Source organism: Gasterosteus aculeatus, chromosome 12, assembly GCF_964276395.1.
Source record: "Gasterosteus aculeatus chromosome 12, fGasAcu3.hap1.1, whole genome shotgun sequence".
Classification (NCBI taxonomy): Eukaryota; Metazoa; Chordata; class Actinopteri; order Perciformes; family Gasterosteidae; genus Gasterosteus; species Gasterosteus aculeatus.
This window is the reverse complement of record NC_135700.1, coordinates 5,562,923-5,590,225: the sequence shown is the minus strand read 5'-3', so window position 1 is coordinate 5,590,225 and position 27,303 is coordinate 5,562,923. Positions and strand designations below refer to the sequence as shown.

The 27,303-nt window shown below is 46.9% G+C and overlaps 1 protein-coding gene across 2 annotated transcripts; it reads left to right on the top strand.

The window, feature by feature from the left end:
* Window positions 1-866: 866 nt before the first annotated feature.
* thsd4 (thrombospondin type 1 domain containing 4) lies at window positions 867-27,303 on the top strand. 2 transcript variants are annotated; one of them, XM_040202552.2, is made up of 18 exons: window positions 867-1,192; window positions 1,777-1,832; window positions 1,999-2,065; window positions 3,195-3,508; window positions 4,081-4,522; window positions 5,357-5,459; window positions 7,035-7,171; window positions 21,470-21,674; window positions 23,301-23,476; window positions 23,616-23,712; window positions 23,922-24,047; window positions 24,188-24,317; window positions 24,562-24,766; window positions 25,044-25,217; window positions 25,306-25,479; window positions 25,553-25,732; window positions 25,922-26,066; window positions 26,145-27,303. In XM_040202552.2, the coding sequence occupies exons 2-18, from the start codon at window positions 1,804-1,806 to the stop codon at window positions 26,285-26,287; spliced, it is 2,847 nt and encodes a 948-aa protein (XP_040058486.2). In that variant the 5' UTR covers window positions 867-1,192; window positions 1,777-1,803; the 3' UTR covers window positions 26,288-27,303. The 2 variants fall into 2 exon arrangements, with proteins under 2 accessions (XP_040058486.2, XP_040058477.2); XM_040202543.2 differs by having other exon boundaries at window positions 23,862-24,047.

Sequence of the window (27,303 nt, the reverse complement as noted above, 5' to 3'; positions counted from 1 at the left end):
TCCGGAACAGTAGTTCATTAAAGAAGCTTTAATTGGAGCCTGGTTTCGGAAACATTGGGGTTAAAGCCAAATTCTGCACGGATGAGGACGCTCAGTGGGGCCGACAACAGGAACCGGCTCCCCTGCAGATCCCTGAGCAGACACATGTATGTGCATATTGTGCCGTGAGCACGAGGATGAGCACATAGGACAGACTGCACTCATACATTTCACAGTTTTGACATATTAACGTTGGGACGACACAACGAAACCGCGGTCAACGGTCTGGTGTGTAAATCACTGAACCATTTGTAGCGCCGTTTGGTTCTGTCCAATGAAACATGGCCAACTAAACAGCCCGCCGAGCTCTTTTTGAGTTCATGAAAATGGGATTTTCCATGATAGAAAAAATAATTCCCTTCACTCTCCTGTCGTCACATAAGTGTGTAAAAGCTACACTCATAAATAAAGAGGTTTTTGTGCAAACCATGTCCCCTTTTCAATGAGCTTAAATTGCTTTTAAAAATCAGTTTACCCGCCCTGCCCCCCCCCACACACACCACATCAGCCAATAGATGAAACGTTTTCTCATTGTATTCATTTGATGGTTCAAACGGACCCTTAAATCCTGTTTAAGGGAGTTTCCTTTTTTAATAACAGTTTGATGTTATTACTGAAATTATCATAAGCCCGTGTGTGTATCAACAGGGGCACGTGGGGCAGGTTTTGTGTGTGTTTTTTTGCACTGGCTTCACTTCACTAATAAATGAGTGACGTCTGCTCCCTCCTCACACGAACACTTTGAGGAGTGAGAGAGGGAGGAGACAAGCGCGCATATTTACATTACGCACTTGCACACGCATGGATCAGGGAGAGAGAGGGAGAGAGAGGGAGAGGGAGAGGGAGAGAGAGGGAGAGAGAGAGAGAGAGAGGGAGAGAGAGGGAGAGAGAGGTTTTTCCGTCGTGTTGATCTTCTCCAGCTTTCTGTCGTTCTGCGGCTTTGTGCGTAAAAGGAAGCAGGTTGGACTCACCGGCGGCTCCTCGCGCGCCGGGTCTCATTCGCTGCTCCGCAGACGGATTTACTAATTGAAATGGCTTAACACAAAGTTTGTGGAGGGAAAAGCCTGAATAACAACCCGGATTAATGTTTCCACACATGCAGTTATAGAACCCAGTAGAAAGTAAAGTGGACGTCAGCACACATCACCTACAGGTACGTCAACTGTTAATTCATTCTTTAAATAAAAATAAAAACCTTATGGGGAGTTCTCTCCATCCCCTAATAATCACATATGTGTGTTCTGTATATGTATTCATGTATGCATTCTCGGGGTTTTAGACATTCCTATGTTTGCATGACTTTTTGACTCAATGAGCTTAATTTAGACAAACAGGTCTGAGTTATAAGGCCTGGGGTGAGAGGTGAGAGTCCGTCTCCAGCTGGACCTCTGGACCTGCTCTCTAATGGGCTCTTGCAAATGCTTCAGCAGGGGGTGCTGCCACATTAGGAGTCAGAGGTCAGAAAAGGGCAACTTGCATGGTCAAGTGTGTAGAAGTCACCTCACCCCTCTGAGTCAGTGTCTGGAGGCGTAGGGATGTGGCAGGATGTTCCATCGTGGGATAGTTAGACGTAGAGTCAAATCTACCTTTTGGCTCAGATGCGAAACATATAAGTTGAGTTGTATGTAGAGGGTTAGTGGTTGGACAGAGCCAGGGCCTCTTTCCCGGGTCTCACAGACCATTTGTCCCGAAAATGTCCGGACCCATTCGGTGACCGATATAAACTTCACTCTTTAGGTGTCCTTCTTAAAGAAGCCGGGAGCTATGCAAGCAGCCTGCGTCCGGATTGCCAGGTAATGTGGTTTCTAATTAATTAAAATTCATTTCTATTTAAATGCAGATTAAGTTAATTGTCTCACACTTTCATTGGACAACAATCTCTGAATTCAACAATATTCTATTTTATAATTTTCTTTTATTGTACAGTACATCCTCGAGCCTGTGTGTTTTTCTCTGTAGAGCTTCTGTCCTCTGGCTGTTACTGTCCGACCTCCTGGACTGTCAACACGCAACACACCAAATGAAGGTGAGCAGCTGCTGCTTATGGAAATCAATAAATCGCTGTTCTCTATTTGGTGTTTGACACCCTCTTGCTGGCGGTGCCAGAACATTCTTACAGGTTGTTGTTTCATCGATGCTCTTCCGCTGGTGGACGGCACGATCGTGTCTCGTTGGCAGAGCCGCATGACGCCCTAAATGATAGACTTTCACTGCTTCCTCGGTATCAGAGTGTGTTAACAGTGCAAGTTGCCCCCCGTGCCCCCACCCGACCAGGGTGCTAGTCTGTTAGCTTGTAATAAAAGCGTGAGCGGAAAATTGTGTGATTGCGGTGAAACAGAGAGGGCTGAGCTGTCGGTGAACCATCTCCTGACCTCAAGAACCCCTCCGAAGAAAACCAGTGGATGAAGCTGACTGACAGATCGACCATCCATCGGGATCGAAGGGGGGGGTTCAAGTCGGCTCAATGTGTTTCCATCGGGGGTGTAGCTGAGTGACCTATGGCTGACCCTGGGCGATGACAGTGGTGTTGAGTTACAAAGGCCGAGGGAGGGTGGAAGAGGTCTGAATAGCTTCACAGGCTGATTGACACAAGAGGAACTTCCTGCCAACTGCTTCTGTATCCTCTCTCCATTTGCCTAAAGTCAGAGGCAGCTGAGCTTTTACTACAGCCGTGTGTTTGCCCAGAGATGTTGCTGTGAATGGACACAAAGTGGTCCCTCATTGAGTGGGATTTCCATGCGTCTCGGCGGATAAAGCCTCCTTGGCACAGGGCCGCCCCCTGGCTGGTTCCTCAAACAGAGAGTGCAGCGATCGCCACTAATATGTCCCTGGCAAAGTTGCACGGAGGGTTAGAGTCAACGGTGAGAAACGCAGGTAGCCAACATGGGAAAGCCTACTGACAGACCGCTAATCAGCCAAATCCGGGTTTTCTAAAAGTGAACAGAGGTCTATTTCATGGACAGTGGTGGGGGACGGAGGGGCAGGACAGTCGTGTTGACGAGATGAGGTCACTGACTCGAGCCATGATCCGGGGAGATTATCACTAAGTTGATGGAGGCTTTCCATCAATCTTTGGCACGCACTTGGTGTGGCGCTCTTCCCGCTTCATGCCGCTCAGCGGTGTCGCTAATCCTGGTTGTTTCATCTCCATGCAGGTTCCTGGGAGGGCAGAGCCCCCACAGGAGTTTAGGGCAGAGCAGGGAGATATCCAGGGCTCCTGGGGTGCCTGGGGGCCCTGGACGACCTGCTCTAGGACCTGTGGAAGAGGTGTGCAGGAGCAGAGCAGGGCCTGTCTGCCTGTACACACACCGTCCCAGTACCCCGCCAGGAGAGGCGGTGTTCCCCCCCAGCAACCAGGCTACGTCATTTCAGCCCTGCGGCCAACAGTTCCTCTGCACCGCGACCTGGGCAGGTCCTCCAACAGCAGCCGTCATGGCGATCCGAGGGAGACTCGGCCCGGAGAACGCAGGTACCGTATGATCCTGCACAAACGGAGGTCTTTTTTTCTTTGCCTCAAAAAAATATAGATCTGTCCAATGGAAGTCGAAAAGAGTCGAGCCGGTGCGGCTGTGCTGCATGCCGAGCAGCGCTGGTCTAAAAGTGACTCTGTGGAGCCAACGCTGTGGGCCGTCTCACTGGCCTTCAGTGGGAAACTAGTCTTTTATGGATGTAGTCAAAGGCTCGGCTGGTGCTTGGCAGCTTCCTGTTGTGCTTTCCTTTAAACAAATAGCACTGACAGCTGAGTTATGGGCTGTTTTGGGGGAGGGGGCTGTTTGAGTTACAATCTTAGCATCCAAGTAACGACAAAAGCTCCCTGATCTGGACGTTCTCAGAACTTGATGAATAACCGTGACAGTTTCCTCAAAATGGAAAATACACAAAAAGTAAAAAGTTGTAGAATCTCCGTCCGGTTGGTTTTCCAAGGTTTAATATTTAAATTTATAATTGGTAACCAGATTTATTTCTAGTTTCCTGAATGGGTCGGTCAGAACCGGCACATGATTGGTCCAGTCGGTGATGTCGTCATGTCTTTGTCCTCAGGAGGGTCACTCAGATCAACGCAGGGAGGTACGGCTACGGGAGAGCTCCTCATGTTGCTCCATTACAGACCGACAAGGGCCAGAGCCCCAGGACGCCTCGCCCCCAGAGACAGAGACGCACTGTGGCGGCTGACGCCCACCGCCACGCCGCCAGGGGCCACGCCGCTAGGGGCCACGCCGCTAGGGGCCACAGGTCAAACAACCTGGAGCCCGCCAACCCCGTCCATCACCTCAGCAGACCAAGGGCACAGCAGCCCAAGCATAACCAAGTGTGGGCTCCCCTCTACCAGCCCGGTTCGGCCAACCAGCCTCAGGTCCACCAGGAGCCACAGTCGGGCAGGCAGACGCCTGGACCCCAGCAGCACCAAGAGAGACCCTACGAGCCGCTGCCTAGTTCCTTCTGCACGGGGGAGCATGCTCACTACAGGATCTGCAACAGTAATGTATGCAAATCTCCACCTTCTTAGTATTATTCCCAGCATGTTGGCAAGACATGCAAATCTGATAGATGGATAACGTTACTGATTGTGCAGAATGTTCTGATTTTGTTCGATTCTCGTCACTTTAAAAAAATATAAGAGCAGTAAGTAGGACTTTGTAAGTCCTACATCCTGATAGAATAATGATTCCAGGTGATGCAGGATTGATCAGCATTTTGCGTCAGTCGAGCAGTATTTCGTCAAGGAATCAATGGCGTCAGGTCTTTTAGAAGTATTGTGGAGGAGAAGATGGTTAATGTGCCTTGCGAGTGACTTATTTACGATGTTTGCTCATAAAAAAGTTGTTTGCATTGTAAGGCTGCTGCGATGTGCAGGGAGGTAGTGGAGGTCTGTATGTTCCTGCAGAGCCTCACCCTTATGTTCTGTTGCATACAACCCGTAAAATGTAAAGCCATCTAACACCTACACTAAATAATGTAACGTTAATACCGGTGTGGGAAAACTTTTTCAGTTAAACCGAAGTGCAAGTGCACAGGCTCTGCAAATCTGATATCCACCTTGTGCATTGAAATAAATTCAAACTGTCTGGTTCTGTATAGTGTTTCTGGTGAGTGATGACCCAGATATTGGGGGATGGCGGGGAGGTTGAGTTACACTGGCGAGCCTTCATCAAACTCCTAGAAAGGGTAAATATGGTTGGAGGTTGTTGCCAGCAGTCGATCAGCGTCTACAGACTGTGACAATGAGAAATGTGAGCTTGCTAGAGACCTTTCTTTGTGTCAAATAAATGTACGTGTCTCTGATGTTTGTGTGTGTGTGTGACGGCTTCATCCTCAGGCCTGTCCTCCATCCGGCAGACACATCAGGGCTGTTCAGTGTTCCTCATACGACAGCCGACCTTTCATGGGCAGATTGTACCAGTGGGAACCTTTCAATGAGGGTAGGTCATGTGCAGCGTTATGCACTGTGCGTGCATAGCTGTGTGCATGTAACTCCACTTTGCTCTTAGAATAAGTTTCATATTCATTACACAAAATGACTTACTGTTATTATTACTTTTTTAATATATACTTATTGTTTTACTCAAAAAACACCTTGTTACGACAAAGACAAACATTTATAACAACCCTTTAATTTTGGTAAACAGTGAAGCTCAGAGGATGAAGCTAAAGCTACTTGAAAAACAACAAGGTTTATCTACAGCCTGAATGTTGTTAAATTCCTCAATGTTTGTACCGAACAGTTTTGCCAGATGAGGTGACAGTTTTCCATCTCCCATTACAACCAATGAGCCCCTCCACAAACCTCGGTAAAACCGTAAAACCTTTACAGGCTTACAAACATTGAACGTGACTCAAGCACATTAAATATTTCTTAAATTCAATTAGTCATAATGGGTGAGTGGACACAAAGGAATGTACTACGTCTTTAATCTATTTTTTCGTGACTATAAAATGATGTTTGGCAATATTATGTTCACAATATGTTTAAAACCTCCTTATTTTCACCTACCAGACTAATGCTGTTTACTACTCAATACTAATGCCAGATGTAAAGGCTGTGATGTCTGTTCATGTTCTTCACACATACAAGTCCTACCTCACCTGAGGTATCCAGGCAACGGTCAAAACACCTCCAGTACTGTAATTACTCAGGGAACACAAATGGAGCTAACAGGCTCCAGATTAATATCCTGTCAAACGCGTGTGTATTTTGAGATCTGCTCTTTGGTCCACAGACCCTGATTGACGGGTAATGCAGATTAAATCACTTCAGCTAAATGTACGAGATCGGGTCTGGATTACTTGACACTCGTCCTGAACAGTGCTTAAACGTCCCCTAATACATCTTTTTAAGGAATACCTCGCTTTTGGGCTTGTGCTGTATCTATTAATAAAGCACCTGAAGAAAAAGGGATTTTCTGATTCATTCAGAGTTTGTAAAACCCACTCATCTGCTACTCTAAGACGCTTAAAGACAATGTTATTTCTAAACTGCCGCCATGTTGCCATATATTGTTGTTCTAAAGCACAAAGATGGCAAGTTATGTTTCTTCCAATCAATCGCTGTTTTGGCGCTTATACTGAATGGATTTAAAGTTTATTGTCGTTACTTACTGCTTGAGTTACTGCTGTGATTTTCCACTGATCTGGGAATTTAAATGCCAATCTCAATATATATATATATATATATATTATATATATTCATATCAATGTGAATTCACTTATTTTCATTTGTTATGTTTTATGTTTTATTTTATTTCTGTGCCATATCAAACCTACCACACAGGATTAGTCAGCTATAACACTACGATTGATCATCTTAGAGGCCTTACATGTTAAGTTAAGTATTGAATTGAATGTTAATTTGTGAGAGATGATTAAGGTATTCTATTGACACACTATATGTATATTAATTTGTATTATGAGCTGTCCATTATATGTCTTTTATTGCATTTATTATCCCAATGAAAAGTCATCAGAATTGTCACATTCTCCTTCATGTTGACTTTCAGTTCCTTTGGATCAGCACTGTGGACTCAACTGCCGGGCCGTTGGCTTCAGGTTCTACGTGCTGCAGTCGGAGACGGTGATGGACGGGACGCCGTGTGGCCAGAATGATACTTCTCTATGTGTGGTGGGAAAGTGTTTGGTAGGCTTCATCTTTTCTTTAACGTTCTCTTAGTCAGAATTGGATCCAAACGGCCTTTACTTTTTTCGTCCCTGCCAAGCAAAGTATGATTAATAAGATGACACGAAGGATGTAAAAGGATCCTGGAAGTTTATTTTATTTAACAGCCAATAATATATTGTGTGGAATTGATTTGTCAAAAGCGAAAGGGATCAAATTGACATTGTAGTTGAGCAAGTGGTACAAATATTTTGGCTATCACTCCTATTGAATCCAGCCTCAGGATATGGTTCATAATTAACAATGAGTCATTTGTCCATTAGACGCGTATCAACCAAGTAAACCATGAACATACCACAACTACAAGTTGTAGTATTAGCAGAATGAACGGAGGTCTGAGACCAGCAGAGGGCAGCCTGGCACCAGAGTGAGAGTCTGTGTGTGATGTGGAGGAGTAAAGTGGAGGTCAGGAGGAGGTTTCCACCCAAGGCAAGAGTGGGCCTCCTCATGGCTGGCTGTGCAAGCGCTGGATTCCATTCACGTTCTTTTGATCATTTACTTTCTTTTGATCATTTATGGTCTTTTGATCAGGACTTAACTGGAAGAAATATGTAATTTCCAGTTGGTAATTCCGCCCTCGCTCTGTTAACCTTGTGCGTAATCCGGTGAAATTCTCAACTTTAAGATTTGAATCGAGATAGAAAGCTCTCTGATCCTTTATTTTGGCCTTGATCGCATTTCCACTGTTAACACACGCGCGGCGTGGCGGTCCGTCCTGTGAGAAGGGTGGAAATATTATTTTTTATACGGGGAAATCAATTAGCTCTTCCTCCTCAGACTGGCTGATTATTGGTTGATTCAAACTCACCATCAGTTTTTTAGGGAGAAGAGAATTTTCTTATTGGCCTCCCCACTGGGACATCTTCAGCTGTAATGGTCGCTTGAACAGGAGATCACGTAAAAGCATCTGGTTAGGTTACATTTAAATCATAATGGCTGCCAGCATTGAAATTATACATTCGGTACAGATACGTGCCGTGACATGTGCAGTATTTTGCAAACATGTCTCTAGCAGATTGTTTCGCTCATCATTGGTGCCTGTTTGAATCAGCTGACTATGATGCACTCTGCTCAACTTACCTTGTTACTTTATAACTTGTTGAGATTCTCTAATAGGTAAGAGTAGAAACAATTGTATATATTAAATGAAAATGAGTAAAAACAATATTTTTGCCATTGGATGATATTGTCCATTGATTCCTCCCATTTCAGCTCCAAATGAAGTACAACAACTATATGAATTGCCATTCAGACATTTTTCATCCCCAGAGTAAGAACCCTACTTACTTAAGTTATCTTCCCTCCATGAGATTGATATTCAATGTCCCAACAGGAGAAATTCTGAAACTGTTCTATTCATTTTTCCTTTAGTGCCACTAGCAGGTCTAAATGCCAAATGATCGAATTCTTTACTTTACGACCGAATACCTGACACGAACTAATGACATTTTCATCCGACTTAGATGCACTTCCTGAATGCTACTGCAGATTAGCATGAACCCTAAAATGTACAACTACCAGTAGGCAAATCAGAATTGTCTCGGAATATTTTGTATTAAGCCGCTTTGATAGAATTTAAAATGGATTTCACCCTGATGTGTTGTTGCTTCGTCCAGCTGTTAGCGGATGTTAGCTTGTCGGTGGGCGGCTCTGCAGGCTGTGTAGCTGCTCCAGCAGACGTGGTCCCTGGGGAATAAGTGCAGGGCTTTGGTTTGGCCCTGGTGGCTTGCAGCTTTGCCCAGGAGCCAGCTGCCAGTGGACGGAGTACAGCAAAGCTCAGTCTGCTGGATGAATTAACGGTTTGATGGTCTCGAGCGAATTTGAGGAATATCGTAGCATCAGGGATTTTTTAAAAGGTGTGTTTAATTCATTTTGAGTGATCGCATTTGCTGAATTCTGTGGTGAAAGTCACGCTACGTGAGTGAATTTGACATGTGGGTCACTTCACGAACATATAGCAGATTGTGTTTGACGGCTGTTTGCAGTTGTTTCTTTCTGCAAAACCGTAAACAAGTAAAATACTTGTTTACGTGGTTGGGAGAGTTGTTTTTCGCAGTTCTCTTTGTTAGATTTCATACAAAAACTCCATATGTTTTTTTGTTTCAACCAATGACAAGGTCCAAAACCCCAAAAGGTTTTAAAGTGTCGTGTGTTTAACCAAACAGATTTGCCCCTGTGGGCGCTGTGCTGTGCAGCAACGCCACATGCTGTGTGATGGTCCTCTATGTATGTCTGGCTGTGTGATGTTAAATGTTTGTACCCCCATCAATATATACAAGGTAAGATATAAGCATAGATTATTGTCTTCAGTTTGTGTGGTCCCCAATACTTCTCCTTGACACCTTTCAAGCGGCATGAATAACAACCCGGCTCTGTCTGTTTGACCTTTGGCCCCTGGTGCCACCGCAGGTGTCCATCACTCAGTCACACCCTCAAATTGGCCTGTTAAGAGGGACTCATGTCTCTCTAGGGAGTAAGGCAAAACCGGGTCTTTTAGGGTCCATACGTCTCCCGTGCGTCTTTCTTTCCAGTACGAGACTGATCCTCATTTCATTGCCTAAATTGTTGCCTGTAATAGATTGTTTTATGTATACAGTAATAAAGGGAAGGCATATCTTTGTAGTCCAAACACAGACGTTCTAGTTCCCTTAACAAAAAAAGCAATGGGATTTTTACAATGGATTTTTTTAAAGGAAGAAACCTTGTGGCGTAGTTTACTTTTACCCAGAAAATGTCTTTAAGAAAGAAAAACCCATATTGGCTCCAACAGGGTTTGATTGACAACGGTACCAAAGTGTTTGATCGTGTGCTGCATTTCATCAGGTGTTGAATACAAATTGAGGAGAAATGTGATTTTGGTGAATTAATAAGAGTAATGACTTTTATGAACGTATTTGATATTCCGAAATATTTTTCATAATGTCTTTAGTTGTCTTTTAGAAGTGAAAATGTTTTATATAATTATGAGTGGCGACACTTTGAAACAGCCAGCTCTGCGGCACTGAACCCCCCCTCCTGTGAACGTGGTTCCTCATTTCAGACAAATAGTAAAAGAAAGATCCCTTCATGGTGGGAATTCCATTCAGCCGCCACGTCCCTCCCTCTGCAGCTAGGAAGGGCATCTGAGAAGGGTGTGTGTGTGTCCTCAAAGGCAGTGACCACCCACTTTCTCTGCTGGGGGGGGTCCGTGTAGGTCGCACCACTCTTGAGCTGGTGCACCAGCCGGCTTCCTGCTGCCCTTTATAACGAGGTGGAAGACGATGATGATGAAATATCGTTTAAAGAAGTTATAAAACGTTGAAATCTGGTTACGGGGACGACTGATGTGTAGCATGAGCCCAGATGTTTCGATCCAGCAGCTGCCTCCGTCAACGTTGAACTGACTGGATTGTCTTTTTCTGTCTTATTGCTCTCGAATAAGAGGACAAACATAATGGACCTGGCGCGGTGTTCGTGGGCTCCGCTGTGATCTCCCTCTTGCCACTGCCACGCTACTCATCCCGAGCCCCGCTCCTCGCTTCCCTCCTCCGACAGCTGCTTCCGTTTCGCGCGTTGCCCGCTGGCGTGGGACGGACGGACGGACGCACTTTTTAAAAGAAAGATGAGCGCTCTGATGTACCACCTGCCCGTCAAAGACTGGTGGCGATACCTCACTCCCTTCTCTCTGCCCCGGCAAGTAGACGCTACTTAATATATCCTTCCAATAGAGGTACTGTTCCTTCCAGTTTCCCCGCACGGAGTCAAAGGTCAGGTTCAGCGATAGAGCGCCCGCCATGGAGGAAGCAGAGGCCGCTCCAGCTTCCTGCGTCGATGATGCTCGTTGAAGCACTGGAAGGGGCTGTATAGTAAATCCCCTTGAATGTTGTAGTTTGGCCCTTAACGTCCTGGATCTTGCTCGGCCCCGCGTCGCCCCCCCGACTCGCTCTGTGTGACCAGACACTTGCTCTGCGCCGCCACACCTCCGCCGGGCTCTGACGCCGCTCGTAAAGTCTCTCTTCAGGAGACGGGGGAGCGGTTAACTTTGCGAGGAGGGGGGGGCAGGGGGGGGTCTCCTTCAAGCTGTGAAAAAGCCGGGCATTTTATGAGCGCTCCATTTGTCGTGTTTACAAGACACTTCGAGCTCCTCTGTCTCCCGTCTTTTTTACTTGTAATTGACTTTGAATCCTGTTTGCTACTGTAATAAACAAATCACTTTATCAGTGCTGCGGGGGCCGTTCAGGCCTTTTGGTTTATATTTCCATGGTACCTCACGGGACGGCAGGAAGAGTAAAAGACAGCCAGGCTTCAGCTCTGTGCTGAATTCCCATTTCCTGCTCGTATTCTGCCAGTTCAGCACAAAGACAGCTGGGCCAGCACCTCAGAATATTGTGTCAGCAGAAAAGTAGCTGCACAATCGGATCTATAATTGTTTTTTCCTGTCTAAATTGCTTTCCAAATACCTTCCCTGAACTAGATTACTGCCTCAGTATGTGTTATCGGTACTACTTTGGGCAGGCTTTGTCTTGTCAGTGTGACCGTTAGCTCCTGCGTCACAGCGCGCTGATGATGTGTTGGCCGAGGGCCTGATAGCGGCACCGTGGATGTGCAGCGAGCGACGGGGGCCGAGCACAGCGGGACGCGCTCCTCAATGGATTCAAAGGTCGGACAGCAGGTCGGACAGCAGGTCGTCCCCACAGCGCGGTCGGGGAGACGGATTTATGAGGGTGCACTTCAAGGATACAGGGCTGTATATTTAGCGGCCAGCGGTCACGCGGCTCTTCCTCAGACGGCCGTTTGACATTGATTGACTTCCATCTGGGTGGCTGTCACCGGTAGAGACCGCGGAGCGCTGCCTCGTCGTTTGGTTTGGACTGTCAGGGTCTGTTTTGAATCATTAAAAACCCCTGTTTCTAAATGTGCATCTGTGACTCAGCGCGTGTCGCGTGTGTGCGCTCGTGGAAGCGTTAATCCGTCACTCACAGTGTGTAAGAGCGCTGCTCTGTGCTGCTCAGGGTCGACCCCTGTCGTAAATGAGACCCTTATCTAATGGCGTCTAACAGCTTTATTAACAAAAGGCCTCCAGCGAAGCACAGAAACATTCAACACGATGACAAATGATTTACAAGCAGCTCGTCTGGCATATTTGTCGATTGTTTCGTCGTCGGTCGCAGGTTCTTGCAGAGGTCAAGAGTAAGGAAAGGGCTCTTTTTTTGTGTAGGATACATTTTCATGGAAAACCTGCATTCCATCATGCTGGAAGATGTGAAAGAAAGCATCGTGTATTTGGAAATCGCACGTTCTGTGATCTGAGAGCCACAACTCACTGAAGGTCCAACAAATTCCTGTAAAGGTACCGAGGGAGACTTTGTCCCAGATACATGCTGTGGATAATTAATACGTTTGGTCAAAGAGCATTTCATTAACTCACCGCGCTCTCCTTTGATTCAAAATGGAATCTTGCCAGTTCATAATTGATGAGCGCATCATTTTATCTCATCAGCATTTTCCCAGCTCTGGGCTTTAGAAATCAGTAACTATTTAATGTCTCTCCTGCCGACTGTGTCATCCACCATCAGCTGTTTTTTTGTATTTAATGAAGCGGGTTCCCTCAGCCACTCCTCGCTCCTCCCGGTCCAAATCTCCTCTGGACCTGCTTTATTCATCCACACCGTTCCCTCCTCTGTGCTCCTTTTCCAATCCAATCCACCGCTCAGAGGAAGTAATGAGGGGACCTACATGCCCGATATGAGTTGCTAGTCGAGAGACGGAATGAATGCAGGTGTTGGAAAGTGATTGAAAAGCAAACAAGATTTGTTCAAGATTGTGAACATGGCCCCCTACATCCTCCTCTCTCATCCTTCAGTGTCAAGCAGGACGACGTAAGCCAGATTGATAAGAAAAGGCAGCATTACATCTCTCAGGTCAAGCGCGTCCCAGCGAGCCCGAACCCGCACAAACTGTTTGCCGTCATGGTTCTGCTAACGAGCTTTGGATTTAAACGTCCTCCACGACGCCATCGCTTAAAAAGAGACTGGAAGCGTGACAGGAAATAAGACGTGAATGCAGCTATTGTATCGAGGCCTGACAGCGCTGAGCCCACCTGCTGCACAGCACGACTCTGACCGGAGCACCGGAGGAACCAGGTCGCTTCAGGGCCGACCCATTTGTAGAAGAAAACAGAGGCCCAGGTGTGTGTGTGTGTGTGTGTGTGTGTGTGTGTGTGCGCGATACATCTGTAATGAAGTCGTCCACATCAGGTTCATTGTGAGACCTGTTGCTCTTTCATACGTTTGACAGCGTACTGTGGGGTTTTGTTTTCAGAACGACACATTAGACAGATGTCCTCAGTGCAGGCGGGCGCGATGTGGTGGTGCGGCTGTTTTTTCGCATTGAATTCATTTTAAAATACCTCGCTATTCTAGTATTCATTCAGACTTAAAACCTTTGGTGACAACCATACATTACACACTGCCCCTTTAACCCACTTGATATGAAATGTACTCCACTCATAATAATTCCACACATTAGTTGCATCAATTTGTCTCTCAGAAAAATGATTACACCAAATAGCTTCCACGCCGGATGAGATCGGATGTTTGTGTGTACATTTGAATGTGTCTCGGTCGAGTAACGCATAGAAACGCATCCTAAATAGCTCAACACAACATTATATTAGCTCTCCTTGCATGCCCGCCATGTGTTCCATGGAGACACATCCTTTCGGGGGACACTTGGACATTCGCAGCAGCCTGTTGTGGTCTCCGGCTACAGGACAGTTTTCAATAATCTCATACTTATTTTTAGATGTCTCTTTGGGTGCCAGATGTGCTTGGTCTGCATATATAATGTATTGAAAAGAGGAAGAGAATGAAACAGAAGGATTGGACTGTACTACTTACCTCGGTACAGTATAACCTGCTCAATTTGGGTTTAATGTTGTGGAAACAACGGTGGAGCAATAGGAAAACCACATGATGCGACTGGCTGCAGCAGTTGTGCTTTAGCATTGCGACGTGGCTGGAAAGGAAGTATTTGGTTGCGGGTGGGGGGGGGGGGGGGGGGTTCAAAGACGGCCACGGGTTTGTGTTGTTGTCCCCAGAAGATGGCGTGCCCACCTTCCAAATCGTATCCACACATTTTGAACAATAACGGTGCTGCTCACTCGTCCGTTCCAACAACATTTCCTTCCTGTCTTACTTTTTCTGTCACATTGAAACTTCCTCCCAATTTGCTGTCAGTAGCTGCCTCTCTCTCTCTCTCTCTCTCTCTCTCTCTCTCCTATTCATTTTCCATCTCTCACTCTCCCTCCTCTAAAAAAGCCCCTGTCCCCCTCTCCCGCACCTCCCTCCAGCTGCGCCTCCCCCAGGTCAGTTTACAAGGGGGAGCTCGTAGAGATCAGCTCCACAGTGAGAGAGGTTTTTTTTTTTTGATTTGGCATTCTCAGAGAGGCGAGGAAGAGGCTGAAGAGTAGCAGCCACTGGATCCGCTAATCGAAAAGCCAGAGTGAGCTGTTTGGAGCGTGAGAGAATGCTGTCAGGAGTGGCCCTCCTGATGCTCGTCTGCCTCCACACGCGTGTGCAGGGGAAGCCGCGGTCTCAGGTAGGACCTGCTCCTCCTCTGCTGGGTCCTGGAGGAACCTGGGAGACAGCGGGGGATCCCCACTGATGCTGACACTTTAAGAGGTGCATCGCACCATGCGCACCCCACTCTAAGTTACTCTTTGGGACATGTCCTGCTGCAGACTCAGTGGTTGAACTAGATCCGGTTAAGACTTTTAAACCTACGGCTGTAGTGTTTATGAGCAGCACTGGACACTCAGTCGATACCACTGATCCTGTGGTCCATCTGCTGGGTGGAAGTATTTACAATGCATGGGGCTGGTTCTCTGCAGCCGTGCCTGCTCTCGGAGCGCTTTATTTTTCCACTGCACGGCATTCGTAGCCTACTTGTGGGATTAGATTTCCAGTGACTCCAGTGACTCACAAGACTTGGTGAGTCTTTGGACTATAAAGACGTACTTGGAGCTCTTATTAGGAAATGAATTGGCCTGCAGTCGCTGCCTGCGGCTCGGCTCGGCTCGGCTCGGTTTAGCTCACCTGGTGTTGCTGCTGATGATTAATGAGGCTGCTGAGGCGCCTGAGGTCCTTAATGCAAACCTTTGGAGTGCCAGCTTCTTGATGATGATGTCTGTGCCAATTTTTTATGACCTTAAACTACAAAGCTATCATTTTTATACAAACGCTCAAATCTGTCAATGGAGGAAATAATAATTGTAACTCTTGTGATAATTTGTGTGAAAGGAAAAGGCAGTTTGAATTGGTGGGTTTGGAGAATCGGAGCTAACAAAAGTCAGTATGAATTTTAGAATTTGATCTTGAAGTCCTTCACTTTGTGCAATAATGATCTCTTTAAAATTGCATAGCTAGAAAAGTAGAAACCAATTTCCACAATGAGTTTAGACGAAATAAATGATACAGATTTTTATAACTACCCTTTACCCCATTAGATAGTCTCTATTTACTAGTATACCTGCATGGGGCACTAAAATGTTACCAATGGCACAACATTGGTAGATGCTGGTTCTTTCTATCACTGGCTGTAGTGGACATGTTTGTTTACAGATTCCTATTCAATTGCTCAAATTCATAAAGTAACAAGCGTGTTCCAATCGGGCAGAATAGAGCGGAAAGAAAGATTTCTGAGCTGCCTAAAGGGGGTCGGGGAACACCGAAGTTCAGTCAGACTCACAGCAAATGCAGCTAATCGCTAAACTGTCCTCATGTCCTCATGTCACCAGTGTGTGTCTCTTTGTGCGTGTCCTCAGTGGGAATCAAACCCACTACCTCACACTCTCCCAGAGTTAATGCTGTAGAGACCAATCGGTTGATAACGCTGTTCCCAAAACGCTGCATTCAAAGTCAGGGGAAACCCTAGCGCTCCTATGGCGGTAGATGCTATTTTGGAGTGTTTTACAAGCGAGGGAGCCTTAAGCGAAGGCGCTCTGCCCCTCGCACCGCGCTGTGCGGGCAGTTTGTTGTGTGTTCGTGACGCTTTTTCTTACTTACCACTTATGCTTCATCTCTGTGGAACAAATGCTGCTGCTGGCTTGCAGATATTCTTCAGATATAATAACTTGGTCGACGATGCTGCTGAACAATTTGTTCATGACCAAAATTAAGCTTAAACCTGCTTATTTACTTACTACAGTAACAGACTGATACAGAGCACAGACTGATACAGTATAATGCAATTTGTCAATTATTTGGAACCTCGACTGCTACATTTACTTGTCATCAACTCCTCCATTCCTGCAAAGTGAGCAAACCCGGCTCGTCTGACATGTTGCTGTTGGTTTGATGACTTTCTATGATGTGGAGAGTGAAAAGCAGAGTGATTACTAACCAAAAACACCAGAGCGTGTGTTTCTATTTATGGTCGCAAACAATAAGCGTAGTTAGTGATCCCATTATACCAGAGGCAGAAGCGAAGTCTGAGGGAAAGGGACAAGTTGAATAAATCTGGGAATTTTGGAGTTGTTGAAGTCTTCCATTTAGTTCATGCACAGCCCTGCTGCAGTAATGGTTTCATTCCCGTGGTGTAAATGTAATGGTTCGATTTTTATAAACGCCGTGGTAACAGCATGTCAATCACAGGGTGGACATGTCCTAAAGCATGTCCTGCTTTATAGTCTATATGACTCTAAATGGTCTGTTGTTTGCTAAATGAGCATCATGTCGTATTGAAGACGTTTTAAACTACAAATTCAAACTCTTATTATCTCTTATTTATCTTTTATTGGACGTGATTAATTCCTGGTGTCCTCTGGCTCCCCACATTGTGAGTTAGTTGGGATTGCACTTTTTATTACTGTAACCAGTAGCTAAACATGTAATTAGCACTGTGTTTAGGTAGAGCTATTGGCAGAAAAGGAATTCAATACTTTAAATGGTGTTTTCAATAGTGTAGCATCACCTGAAAATAAGAATTGTGTTGTTTTTTTAGCCTAAAACGAGTCCTGCTTCTCTACATAGTGAGTGTCTGTCATGTTGCACCATCGTCTTTCGATAGAAGCCCAGGACAGACAAACCAAACGCTGGCTCTAGAGAGAGTTTTCCCCCACGTTCTTTACGTTACCTGAAGGCCACCGACAAGCTCATGAAACACCGGCCGCCTTTTAAATTCTTATTGCTCCTCATGCAGTCGAGCCAAAGGTCTGGAAAGATACCACGTCTTTAACTCGGCAGCTCTTGTAACATCTTGTAACTTGGGAAGCGAGCCGGGTCTTCAGCTGCTTGCAATCTGCAACCGCAGTGAGAGATGTCACAGTGCGGAGACGATGTCCTCTGTCATGGTGATTGTCAAGTAAGTAATAAGTAAGTAAGTAATACAAAGCACTTTGGTAACCAAAATAATCAAATCTCCCTGTGACTATATGGAAGTCAGGTCAAATATTTTTGTATTCTAACCCAAAGAAGAAGAGGTTTATTTCCTGTATTTTATGGGTTAGATTACGAAAATCCGTACCAGTGATGGATGTGCTCTCATTCTCATTCAGTGTGAAGGACGTTTCTGTCCTATTTTGTACTCCACGGTGTGTATTTGATAGGATGTGAATCAGAAGTAGACAGTAGTTAAGTCAGTTCATAAGGGATAATGTCCTATCTGACCTTGAGGACAGTGTGGTCTCTTTAGAGACAGGCGCGTTTGAAGTGCTGACTGAAGTCAAAGCTCATTAAAAGCAGTGGAAGACGCACGGCATCCCAGCATGTGGGAGGCAGATGTCGGTGGCCGCGACAAAACCAACATGTGCACTTGATATCAAAGGGAAGGGCTGTATTATCATACCGCGTTCTTATTTCATATCATTCTAACCCTTAAAACCGTATTAAATGCTGATCTTAAATGACTACTCTCAGTAACGTAACGTACAGGCTCGGCATCGTGCCTTGAGATCACTCCCACTATGAATTCCTTGTCGTCAGGACGAAGTCTGCCTCCCAATTCTCAACCTCGGAAGCCAAGTTTGGCCTCTATTGCATTTCCAGATGAGCTGGTGTGTCACAGATGAATAAGTTCCGATAATTTCCTCGGCCCGTTGCCAAAGAAAATTACAACCTTTCTCACGTGTGACGAGCTGCAGAAATCCCCAACGTGTTGGCGCAACGTCCCGCTTTAACTCCGCGCTCATAAATATGTTTTAAAATACTGCGCCGCCTCCACCGTGGGACGCATTTTTACAGTAGGAGGACAGGCAGCATTATTCCCGGAGGTTGACCCCAAGGAGCTGAGCCGGTATCGGGAACCTTGACCCAGGGCCTGTCCGTTAGCTCCAATCAAGCAGCTCATTTCTCAAGTGTCTTTACTCCAGTGGTTCTCAAACATCTTCTGTCGGGGCCCACTTTGGAGGAAGAAAAATGTTCGGGCCCCAACAAAAATGTAACAAAATGGTCCATCCAATTTTTATTGAAATAACAACATTTTGTGACTCCACGTGTGCTTTTATTAATAATAGAATAAAAGTCACTTTCATGTAAACCAGATTGCTCCATCAGACAAAAACAAATAAAATGTGCAACCACTTTGAGCAAGACACTGAAGCCCCAGTGCTTCACAGGAGCATCAACCATCAATGTTTTATATCACTGCACTCATCCGTCTGCTTTTACAGACTACAGCTTCACTGTTTTGCTCACTACTCAACCTCCTTTCCAGGAGCTGCATTTTCAACAAAAGGGTTTCGATGAACCAAATGAACAGAAACATTTCGACGATAGCAAGTAACCTGTGGACATGGAGGAGCGTTTAGTGGCTAAAGAGACAAATATTTCCCTCTGGAGTTGTTGGAGAGGAAAGCAGGCCAAGAGGAGAGAGTGAAACAAGACCACTCGAATACTAATGGTGCTCGATGCCTGTTGGGGGTGTGAAATCAATTGTTTGCAAATGTCAAATTGGTGTTTGTAGCGTGTTTGAAAGAAAGCCGTAGGTTTAAGAGGTGAAGCGTAAAAGGAGTGGAAGCCCCTTCCCTCTAATTCTGAGGTCCCGCAGCTCACATGACCCCTGAAACAAATTGGAAATGATTTGTTCCTCGCTGTGTGTCACTGTGTCACTGCCCTTGGTGGACAACCGTTCCCTGAAGGTTTACGCTCGTAGTTCACTGTCAGAAAAGGCCTCTGCCGACGCCTGTGTCTGATTCTGAATGTCTTGTGTTTGCTGGGAGAGGAAACATGTGTTTTTTGGCTGCGTGAGTTCAGTTTGCAAGAAAGAACTCTGCATTACGATGAGTTCCACCCAGCTGCATCTCATGGAACAAAACCACCAGGATTTACTTTGGGACTATCATCGTTTTCAGTGTTCAAAAGTTGACAGGGAACCGACTCGGTTCCGTCCTGACACGTGTAACCGTTTCCAGATGAAAGTGGTCTTTCGGGACGTTTTTCTAAAATCCTGTCATAATTCCACCGAATGCACGGCGATTCACCGCGCAAAAAAATAAGTGTGGATGTGAAGCAACTCCAAAGCCGCCGCCTCGTTCCCATAGCGGCACGAGATTTATCTTTGCTTCCTCCTGGGGAGAGTTTTGTGGCAGGCAACAACTCAACAAAAACAAAACACATTGAGACAAACACGAGACAAATAGCAGTCACCGAGGACTGTTGGTGACACGGCCACGGATGACTTTCTCCTCCGGGTTTCCCTTTTCACCATAACTCCCCACAATAACAGCAGTTCTTCTCATAAGACACAGCGAGCGGTCATCTGTGGCCCTTCGGACGGGGTCATGGCTCCATCAAAACACATTAATGCACAAGATTTGTTAACGTGATATTGTATGGGTGGATATGAAAAAGAACACAGCGGGTTTTGTTACCTAACATGGGAAGAGACGAGCGGTTTCTATGGCTACAGCGCAGGAAGTGTCAGGGAGAGAAGGACCTACTTGAGATACAGTGATTTGGACAGTTGGACCCTTAAAACCACTAAACTACAAAGGCACTGACATCCTAGTCCGTCGCCTCAGTAATGCCTACAAGAGCGTCCCGTCTCTAAACGTGAGCTCACCTGTGAGCGCGTCAGAACGAGGCCTCCGCGGTGACGGGACGCATGAAGACCACACGTTGTGTAATCTTGCTTTACATGGACTATTCTGTAAAGTGGGATCATGAAACGCAGCAGCTTCTCTCTGAATGTATCATGTTTATTTATCACCTTTATTCAGCTCCATGTTGTAGCTGAACCATAATTCCACCCTGACCACGGAAGCATTTGGCAGTTTTAAGTCCTTTTCCTCCCCCCTCTCTTAGTGTGCCGTTCTTTCTCTCATCACTCATTTCCTGTGTGGAAGGAGGTTTCTTTCGTATTTGTTTTGGCCCAGGTGTTTTTTTTTTTTGCTGAGAACACTGTGAGCTGCTGCGGGTGAAGGAAGAGCCAGACTCTCCTCCCAAGTCCATCCCTGACCCCCCCCCCTCTCGCTCTACCCCATGTGGTACCTACTTTAGGGCTCATTCGTCCATAGTGAGGTTTGGTACCTTTTCATTGCTTGAAATGTTCCGCGCTGCACATTGGTCCTTTTTGTTACCAATGTCAGGACCCGTTGTTCAAATCTCAGGGGAAATACGCTCGCGTGACACGACAAAGCAGCAGGAACAAGTCATCGGGGAACACACATGGGAGCAATGTGTGAGCTGCTGAGGCCCAGAGCCTGGCTGCTGTCCAGTCCCAGGAGGTCATCGTATGGTTATGACCCCCCACACACTATGCCCACTTTCTCGGTTTTCTTATTGCCGACTGGGATCTTTTTGGGACTAACCGCACTGAGCGCAGCACTGCAACCAACACCTGTTTGCACAGTGAGTGGCTTTTACTGCTGGTTGGAGGCGCTTTATGGACTGCTGATGTAAACTGTTGCCCCAGGCCTCCTGTAATATATCAACACCAGTTTGATACAGAGTAACTAGTAACTTTATGAGGTTAATTCTGGCGTCTGTTCAAAGACGAAAAAAGAGAGATTTTAGATCTCTGCCAATTAGTTTTTGTATTTTTGAAGTTAATGGTGTTTTATGTCTGTTAATTCTGCCGGTTCAACCTGGCTTAGCTTTGTAAATGAAACATGTAACTCCTAATTATCTTTGTCTATGACCAGGAATAGCTTAAGTATTGTGCACACATTCCGTTAAGCTTGAATAGCTTTTTTTATTGAACCCTTTTAGTGCTCAAGTTCGCTACGTCAGCTGTTCGCTGTCACTCGACACTTTAGACTCCTCTTCCTCCTCCGTCTCACAGGGTCTGGGCTGCGACGACTATCTCGGCTCGGGAAAGGTGGTGGACGAGTGCGGCGTGTGCGGAGGCTCCAACACCACCTGCAGGCTGATCTCTGGAGTGTTTAAGCACAGCTGGACCAAGGTTGGCTACCACAAGATCGTGGAGATCCCAGAAGGAGCCACCAAGATCAACGTCACGGAAATGGTGAAGAGCAGGAACTACCTAGGTGGGCAGAATAAACCAAAAACCACAGAGTTTCGCGGAGTTTGTGGACACGTTTCAAGTTTCACAAGAGAGAACCCAGTTAAAGGACAGGTCCTTCCTCTGTCTTCTTCCTTCGGTGTTATTGCATCTCACCACCAATAGGTTGGTCGGCCTGCTGCGTCATCGCTTAACTGCGGAGCCACTTGCTCTTTCTACTGACACTCTCCGTATGGCATTTCAAACCTCCCCTGTTCCCCCGAGCTCGATGTTTCATCTCCTTGTGAGCGATGAGGTCACAGCCTAGAAGCCAGACATCAGTGCTGCGCTTATTTGACATTCAAGCGGTAATCCGTTCCACGTTGAGGGGGCAGAGTGAACTTCATTTGAGGGAAAAGCGTGTCGGTGTGTTAGAATCCTAATATCAGACAGACCCGTTTTCTTCTCCAGTTGCTAAATGTTTTTGAAATGGTCCGTGAGGAACTGGTATTAAATTAAACTATTATTGCTTTCCATCGCAGCTCCAACCACGAGTTTATCCACCACATGGATGTGTCAGATGCAAAGTATGACGCCATTGGGTATAAATACTATCAGTGGCTGCTGAAACATGTATTTGTCTGATTGAAAGTTGAATCTACCAGGGTGGCGGCGGCGGCGTCCAACCAGCGGCTCTCATCGAGCCCTCCGAGGGAAACACACGCCGCAGATAATTGGCGCCTTTATAGGGGGGCGACGTTGAGAACACACTGGTGGGTTATTTTCAGAAGCCACCGCTGGAATGTCAGACTGTTAAACGAGAGCCAAGCCCCGACCCAGCAGGAGGTTTTCGGAACGGCCCCGAATCTCTCCCGCTTTCCTCCCTCCTCCGCGGCGTTTCCCTCCCTCGAGGAAAGTGCATAAACACGCTTTCATTAGAGGATCTCAACCCTCAAGCCTCCCCGTCCTTTTTAATTAAGCTGAGGAATTTCACCACTCTGTAAAAAAATAAAAAGAAGGAAGACAGGAAACACTCAGGATTGATTCCCAACTTCTTGGATGCCATCTACTTCCTGCTCTCTTTCATTCCGTTACAAGCAGCAGCTCACACACACTTGCTTATATGCACCTCCTTCTGCTACATAGCTATATTTTCTCCATAAATGGATATGTACGTTCTAAAATGCAACAGATGGACAGGAATCTAGCTGGGCCGCCCTACCGAATCCTCCCCACCTCCCCAAAAGGTCTCTGTATGCATCTCTAATGTGCTTTTACTTATTCAAACACTCTCTCTGCCCCCCGTCTAATGTTACACCCCCAATGCTTTGCCAACGGCCGCTCGTTCTTAATCCACAAAATCTGTGTAGAACATTTGGGGAGATTTTGTTTCAGGATTTGCATTAAAGACTTGCCAGCACAAACAGATCGTCACGTTTATAAAGTGACAATAAAGAAAGTCGACGTGAGAGCATTTATTCTGTCGGCTTTAATCACTTTGTTTTGGGTGGAGAAAGTCTGTGTTGTTGTTTTTTTGCAGTCCTCATTGTGCTTTAATGGTCTCGCATTACGATCATGAGGAAGTGGTCCCGGTCGTGTCAGTGTTTTCTTGTTGGTCTGAGCTCACGTTCGCCAGTGGTGATTGTGCGGTTGCTGCCTCCGTCTCCTCCAGCTCTCCGCAGCCGATCGGGGCGATTCATCATTAACGGAAACTGGGCCATTGACAGACCAGGCGAGTACGAGGGGGGGGGCGCCATGTTCACCTACCGCCGGCCCAATGAGATCAGAAGCACCGCTGGGGAGTCCTTCGTCGGTGAAGGGCCCACCAATGAGATCCTAGATGTTTATGTAAGTAACAAATCAACCCTGCCGCTCCTCCTCTACTCACGCTCACATGCTTACGTTTACACTCCGAAGCGATGGGTGCTCATCCATGTTCCCCCATCGTGTGTGTCCTTCTGACTGGATCCCCTCTGCTTGGTCCCAGATGATCTTCCAGCAGCCGAACCCTGGTGTTCACTACGAGTACCTTCTCCCCTCGGAGCAGCCAGTCGTCCCCCAGCAACCAAACCACGGAGCAGAAGGTAGATGGCACCCTTTGTTGTTACCATTGCTCAATACATTTTATACGTATAACCAGCCAGGCCGTCATTCGCTCTCATACATGTAATTGTTGACCCGAGTCCCTCTAATGTGCTGCCATGTTTCTAAGTATGTCATGGCTACGTTTAAGGGAACCAGGCTGGTTACGACCATCACGGCAACACTCAACAAGAACGCTTCCATCCGGCAGGTGGCGAGCGGGAACCTCCTCGTCTCCCTGACAACCATGTCCCGGCGGCGCAGCCCGCCACACGGGGCAAAGAGTACAACTGGAGGCCGGGCGGCAGCACTGAGTGTAGCGCCTCCTGTGGCAAAGGTCAGTGCGGCTATTTACATCTGTTGGTTATTCTGACCTTTTCGACTTCAGGTGGCATTTGATAGAACACGTGCCATTTGTTTTTTGAGTTGTAGAAGTTAGTGCTTAAATTAAAGATCTGCTTTGTGCGCCTTTTTTAGGATTCCGACACTCCATCTTCCACTGTGTCTCCCGGCTGAACCAAGGACAGGTGTCAGATGCTTTGTGTGACAGAAGCAGCAGACCGACTCCCCAGGAAGAGGCCTGCAACCTGGAACCCTGCCCGGCCTTGTGAGAGGCGTTTTGGTTCTGCTCACACTGCTAATGGCACCTAATCGGTTTTAACCACTCAAAATGCATAGGAAAAACCTATTCCCATTCATTCATTTGCAATTTCATTTCATCATATACAATTTTGTCAGTTTGTTTTAAAAACCTGCTCTCCACTCAAAATGAAAGTCCCTAAATAGCCCATAAACAGTTGGGGTCCCGATAACCTGGTGACACAAAGCTGTTTTCGTTCTCACCTCGGCAGCTGGGATATTGGAGAGTGGTCGGAATGCAGTAAGACCTGCGGCCTGGGCATGCAGCACCGACAGGTCCTGTGTCGCCAGATCTACGCTAACCGCACCCTCAACGTCCACACGAGCCACTGTCGACACCTGGAGCGGCCCGAAATCAGCAGTACCTGCCAGATGAAGATCTGCAGTGAGTGGCAGACACGCTCCGAGTGGACCGCTGTGAGTGGCAGCGATCAGTCTCCATGTGACCATGTTTTCAGTTATTATCACCAGTTACATTATATTTATTGAATATTCTTGAATATTTCTTATATTCTCATTTTTTGCACTTTTAAACACTTTTGGGGGGAGCCAGATAGAGATCTGGAAGATATTGCACTTGTGCATACAGCAATAAATAGCTTGAAAGTTGCAGCTGCAACATTGATTCAAACACAGTTTTAAAATATATAAAGTAACTTACGTCCACAGTACTAACTGGCCTGTCTCTCCACAGTGTTCGGTGCCGTGCGGGCTGGGTCAGAGGTCACGAGAGGTCCGCTGTGTCAGCAACGTGGGCGACTTTGTTCCTGACGACGAGTGCAACATGAATCTGCGGCCCGTCGATGTGGAGAACTGTGACATGGGAACCTGTGCCAAGAGCTGGTTCTACACCGAGTGGAGCAGTAGGGTGCGAGTTCAGAGTGGCTGCCATTCACGTTCATTAACAGCTGGAAGCCATTGTGGAGATCCGTCTTCATGGGTTGTTTCCTCCACAGTGCTCGGCTGACTGTGGGATGGGTGCTCGGACGCGAGGAGTCCTCTGCCTGACCAACCAGGTGAGCGGCCTTCCTCTGGAGGGGTGCGGCGGCGAGCGACCCGCCGACGCTCAGGTCTGCAACAACGGCCTCTGTGAGAATCGCATCGAGTGGTTCACGGGCCCCTGGAGCCAGGTATAAGCCAATATATGGGATTTCACTGGCATTCCTTTGCACTGTGTCATTAAATCCACCCGATGTGACCCAGTGCTCTGCGGAGTGCGGCGCAGGCAGCCAGCAGAGGTCAGTGGTGTGTCTGATGAAGTCGGATGGAGGATTCGCCGTCATGCCGCCGTACGAGTGCTCCTCCCTGGATCGGCCCCTCGGCCAGCAGAGCTGCAAATTGAAGGCGTGCGGAGCAAAGTGGTACCACACCGACTGGAGCGCTGTGAGTATGACGCGAAGCCCTCTGGCCTTCAGCTGCTTGGAGGCTTTTACTCAGTTCAAAAACCAATTTGGTAACGTAGAATAAAATGAGCTCACAAACAGAAAGTGAGCCAGTGCGCCAATTCCCCGGCTCTCCTTGAGAACAATGTAGCGGCGCTTTCATCAACCCAATGTTGCGTCGTCCTTCCAGTGCTCAAAGACGTGCGAGCGGGGTTTCCGTGTGCGGGAGGTGCGCTGCCTGTCCGGAGACGCGCAGCCCAGCGAGGACTGCGATGAGCGGCGGAGACCGGCGGGGAGGGAGGACTGCAACCCGGAGCCCTGCCTGCCCAGCATAGGTCAGTGGTCTCCCAAACGCGGGTCGTGCGTTATTCGCCGGAGGTCAGGAACATCGAACCCTTCTTTTTTCATTCCAGACGAGAACTGCCGAGACAAGTACTTCAACTGCAACGTGGTGGTCCAGGCCCGCCTGTGCGTGTACGACTACTACAAGACGACGTGCTGCTCGTCGTGCTCCCGAGGGGCTCACAGACAGTCCGTCCGTCATGGCCGCAGATAGCACCCGCTGACGGGCCGGACTCAATGCCCGTTGCAGGTCCGCGGGTCGGCCAGCGGAGAGGACCAGCTGGACCGCGGCTGGAGTGGATGGAAGAGAGAGGAAGGAACATTTGTGTTGGTTCATTGGGAGGCAGCTGTCGGGAGAACGGCTCCACCGGGCGGATGAACAGAGACCCTGAGCGGCGTGAGAGAGATCAGTAGCAAAGCGAGGAGTCTGAGAGAAAAGAACCTATGGATTTTAACCACAGACTCTCATCTGATGAGGTCAGGTGGTTTATATATAGAAAGCATATGTTCTAATACGGTTCTTTGCACTTAGGGATTTTATGTGACCTCATCGAACTGAAGACAGTGACTAATAAACACTTTTTCATAAGAATGAAACATAAAAACCCTCCCTGGTGTAGATGTTGTTCTTCATGGATCCACAAGGATTAGTATAGTTTGTGGCCCATTTGTTTTCATGCCTGCAGTCAGAGACGTGAATGCAGCTGTTGTAATATATGTATGTATATATGTACGTATGACAGAATGAATGATTCAAATGTTGTTGTTTTTTATGCGTTCTTAGACAACTGAAGAGAAAAGGCCCCCTTTATTTATTCCAGTAGCTTCCCAGTGAGGTTGCTGGTTTATCGGCCACCGGGGGCCCCTTGGGTGCGGGGATAAAACCTTTGCTGCTTCTCCACCAATCACAGCCTCTGAGCTCCATGTAGGCGTCCCACAGCCTGCTGGATGGTAGAAGCAGATGGACCCCAAGAGGAAAGACAAGATGTGTGTATGATATATATATATAATTACTATTGATCTAGTATGGCATATGTAATGTTAACATTAATAGTAAATCTATTATTTATAAACCTTACTGCCCCTTTTTTCAGCTTCATACACAACCTGCACACAGGACCTATCAAGTGTTTGACTGTTTTGGTTTTTTATATGTTATCGTTTGCCCAATGCACTATAAACTTACCTCTGATTCATACGTTGTATAAATGCATCAATGTTTAAGTTCAA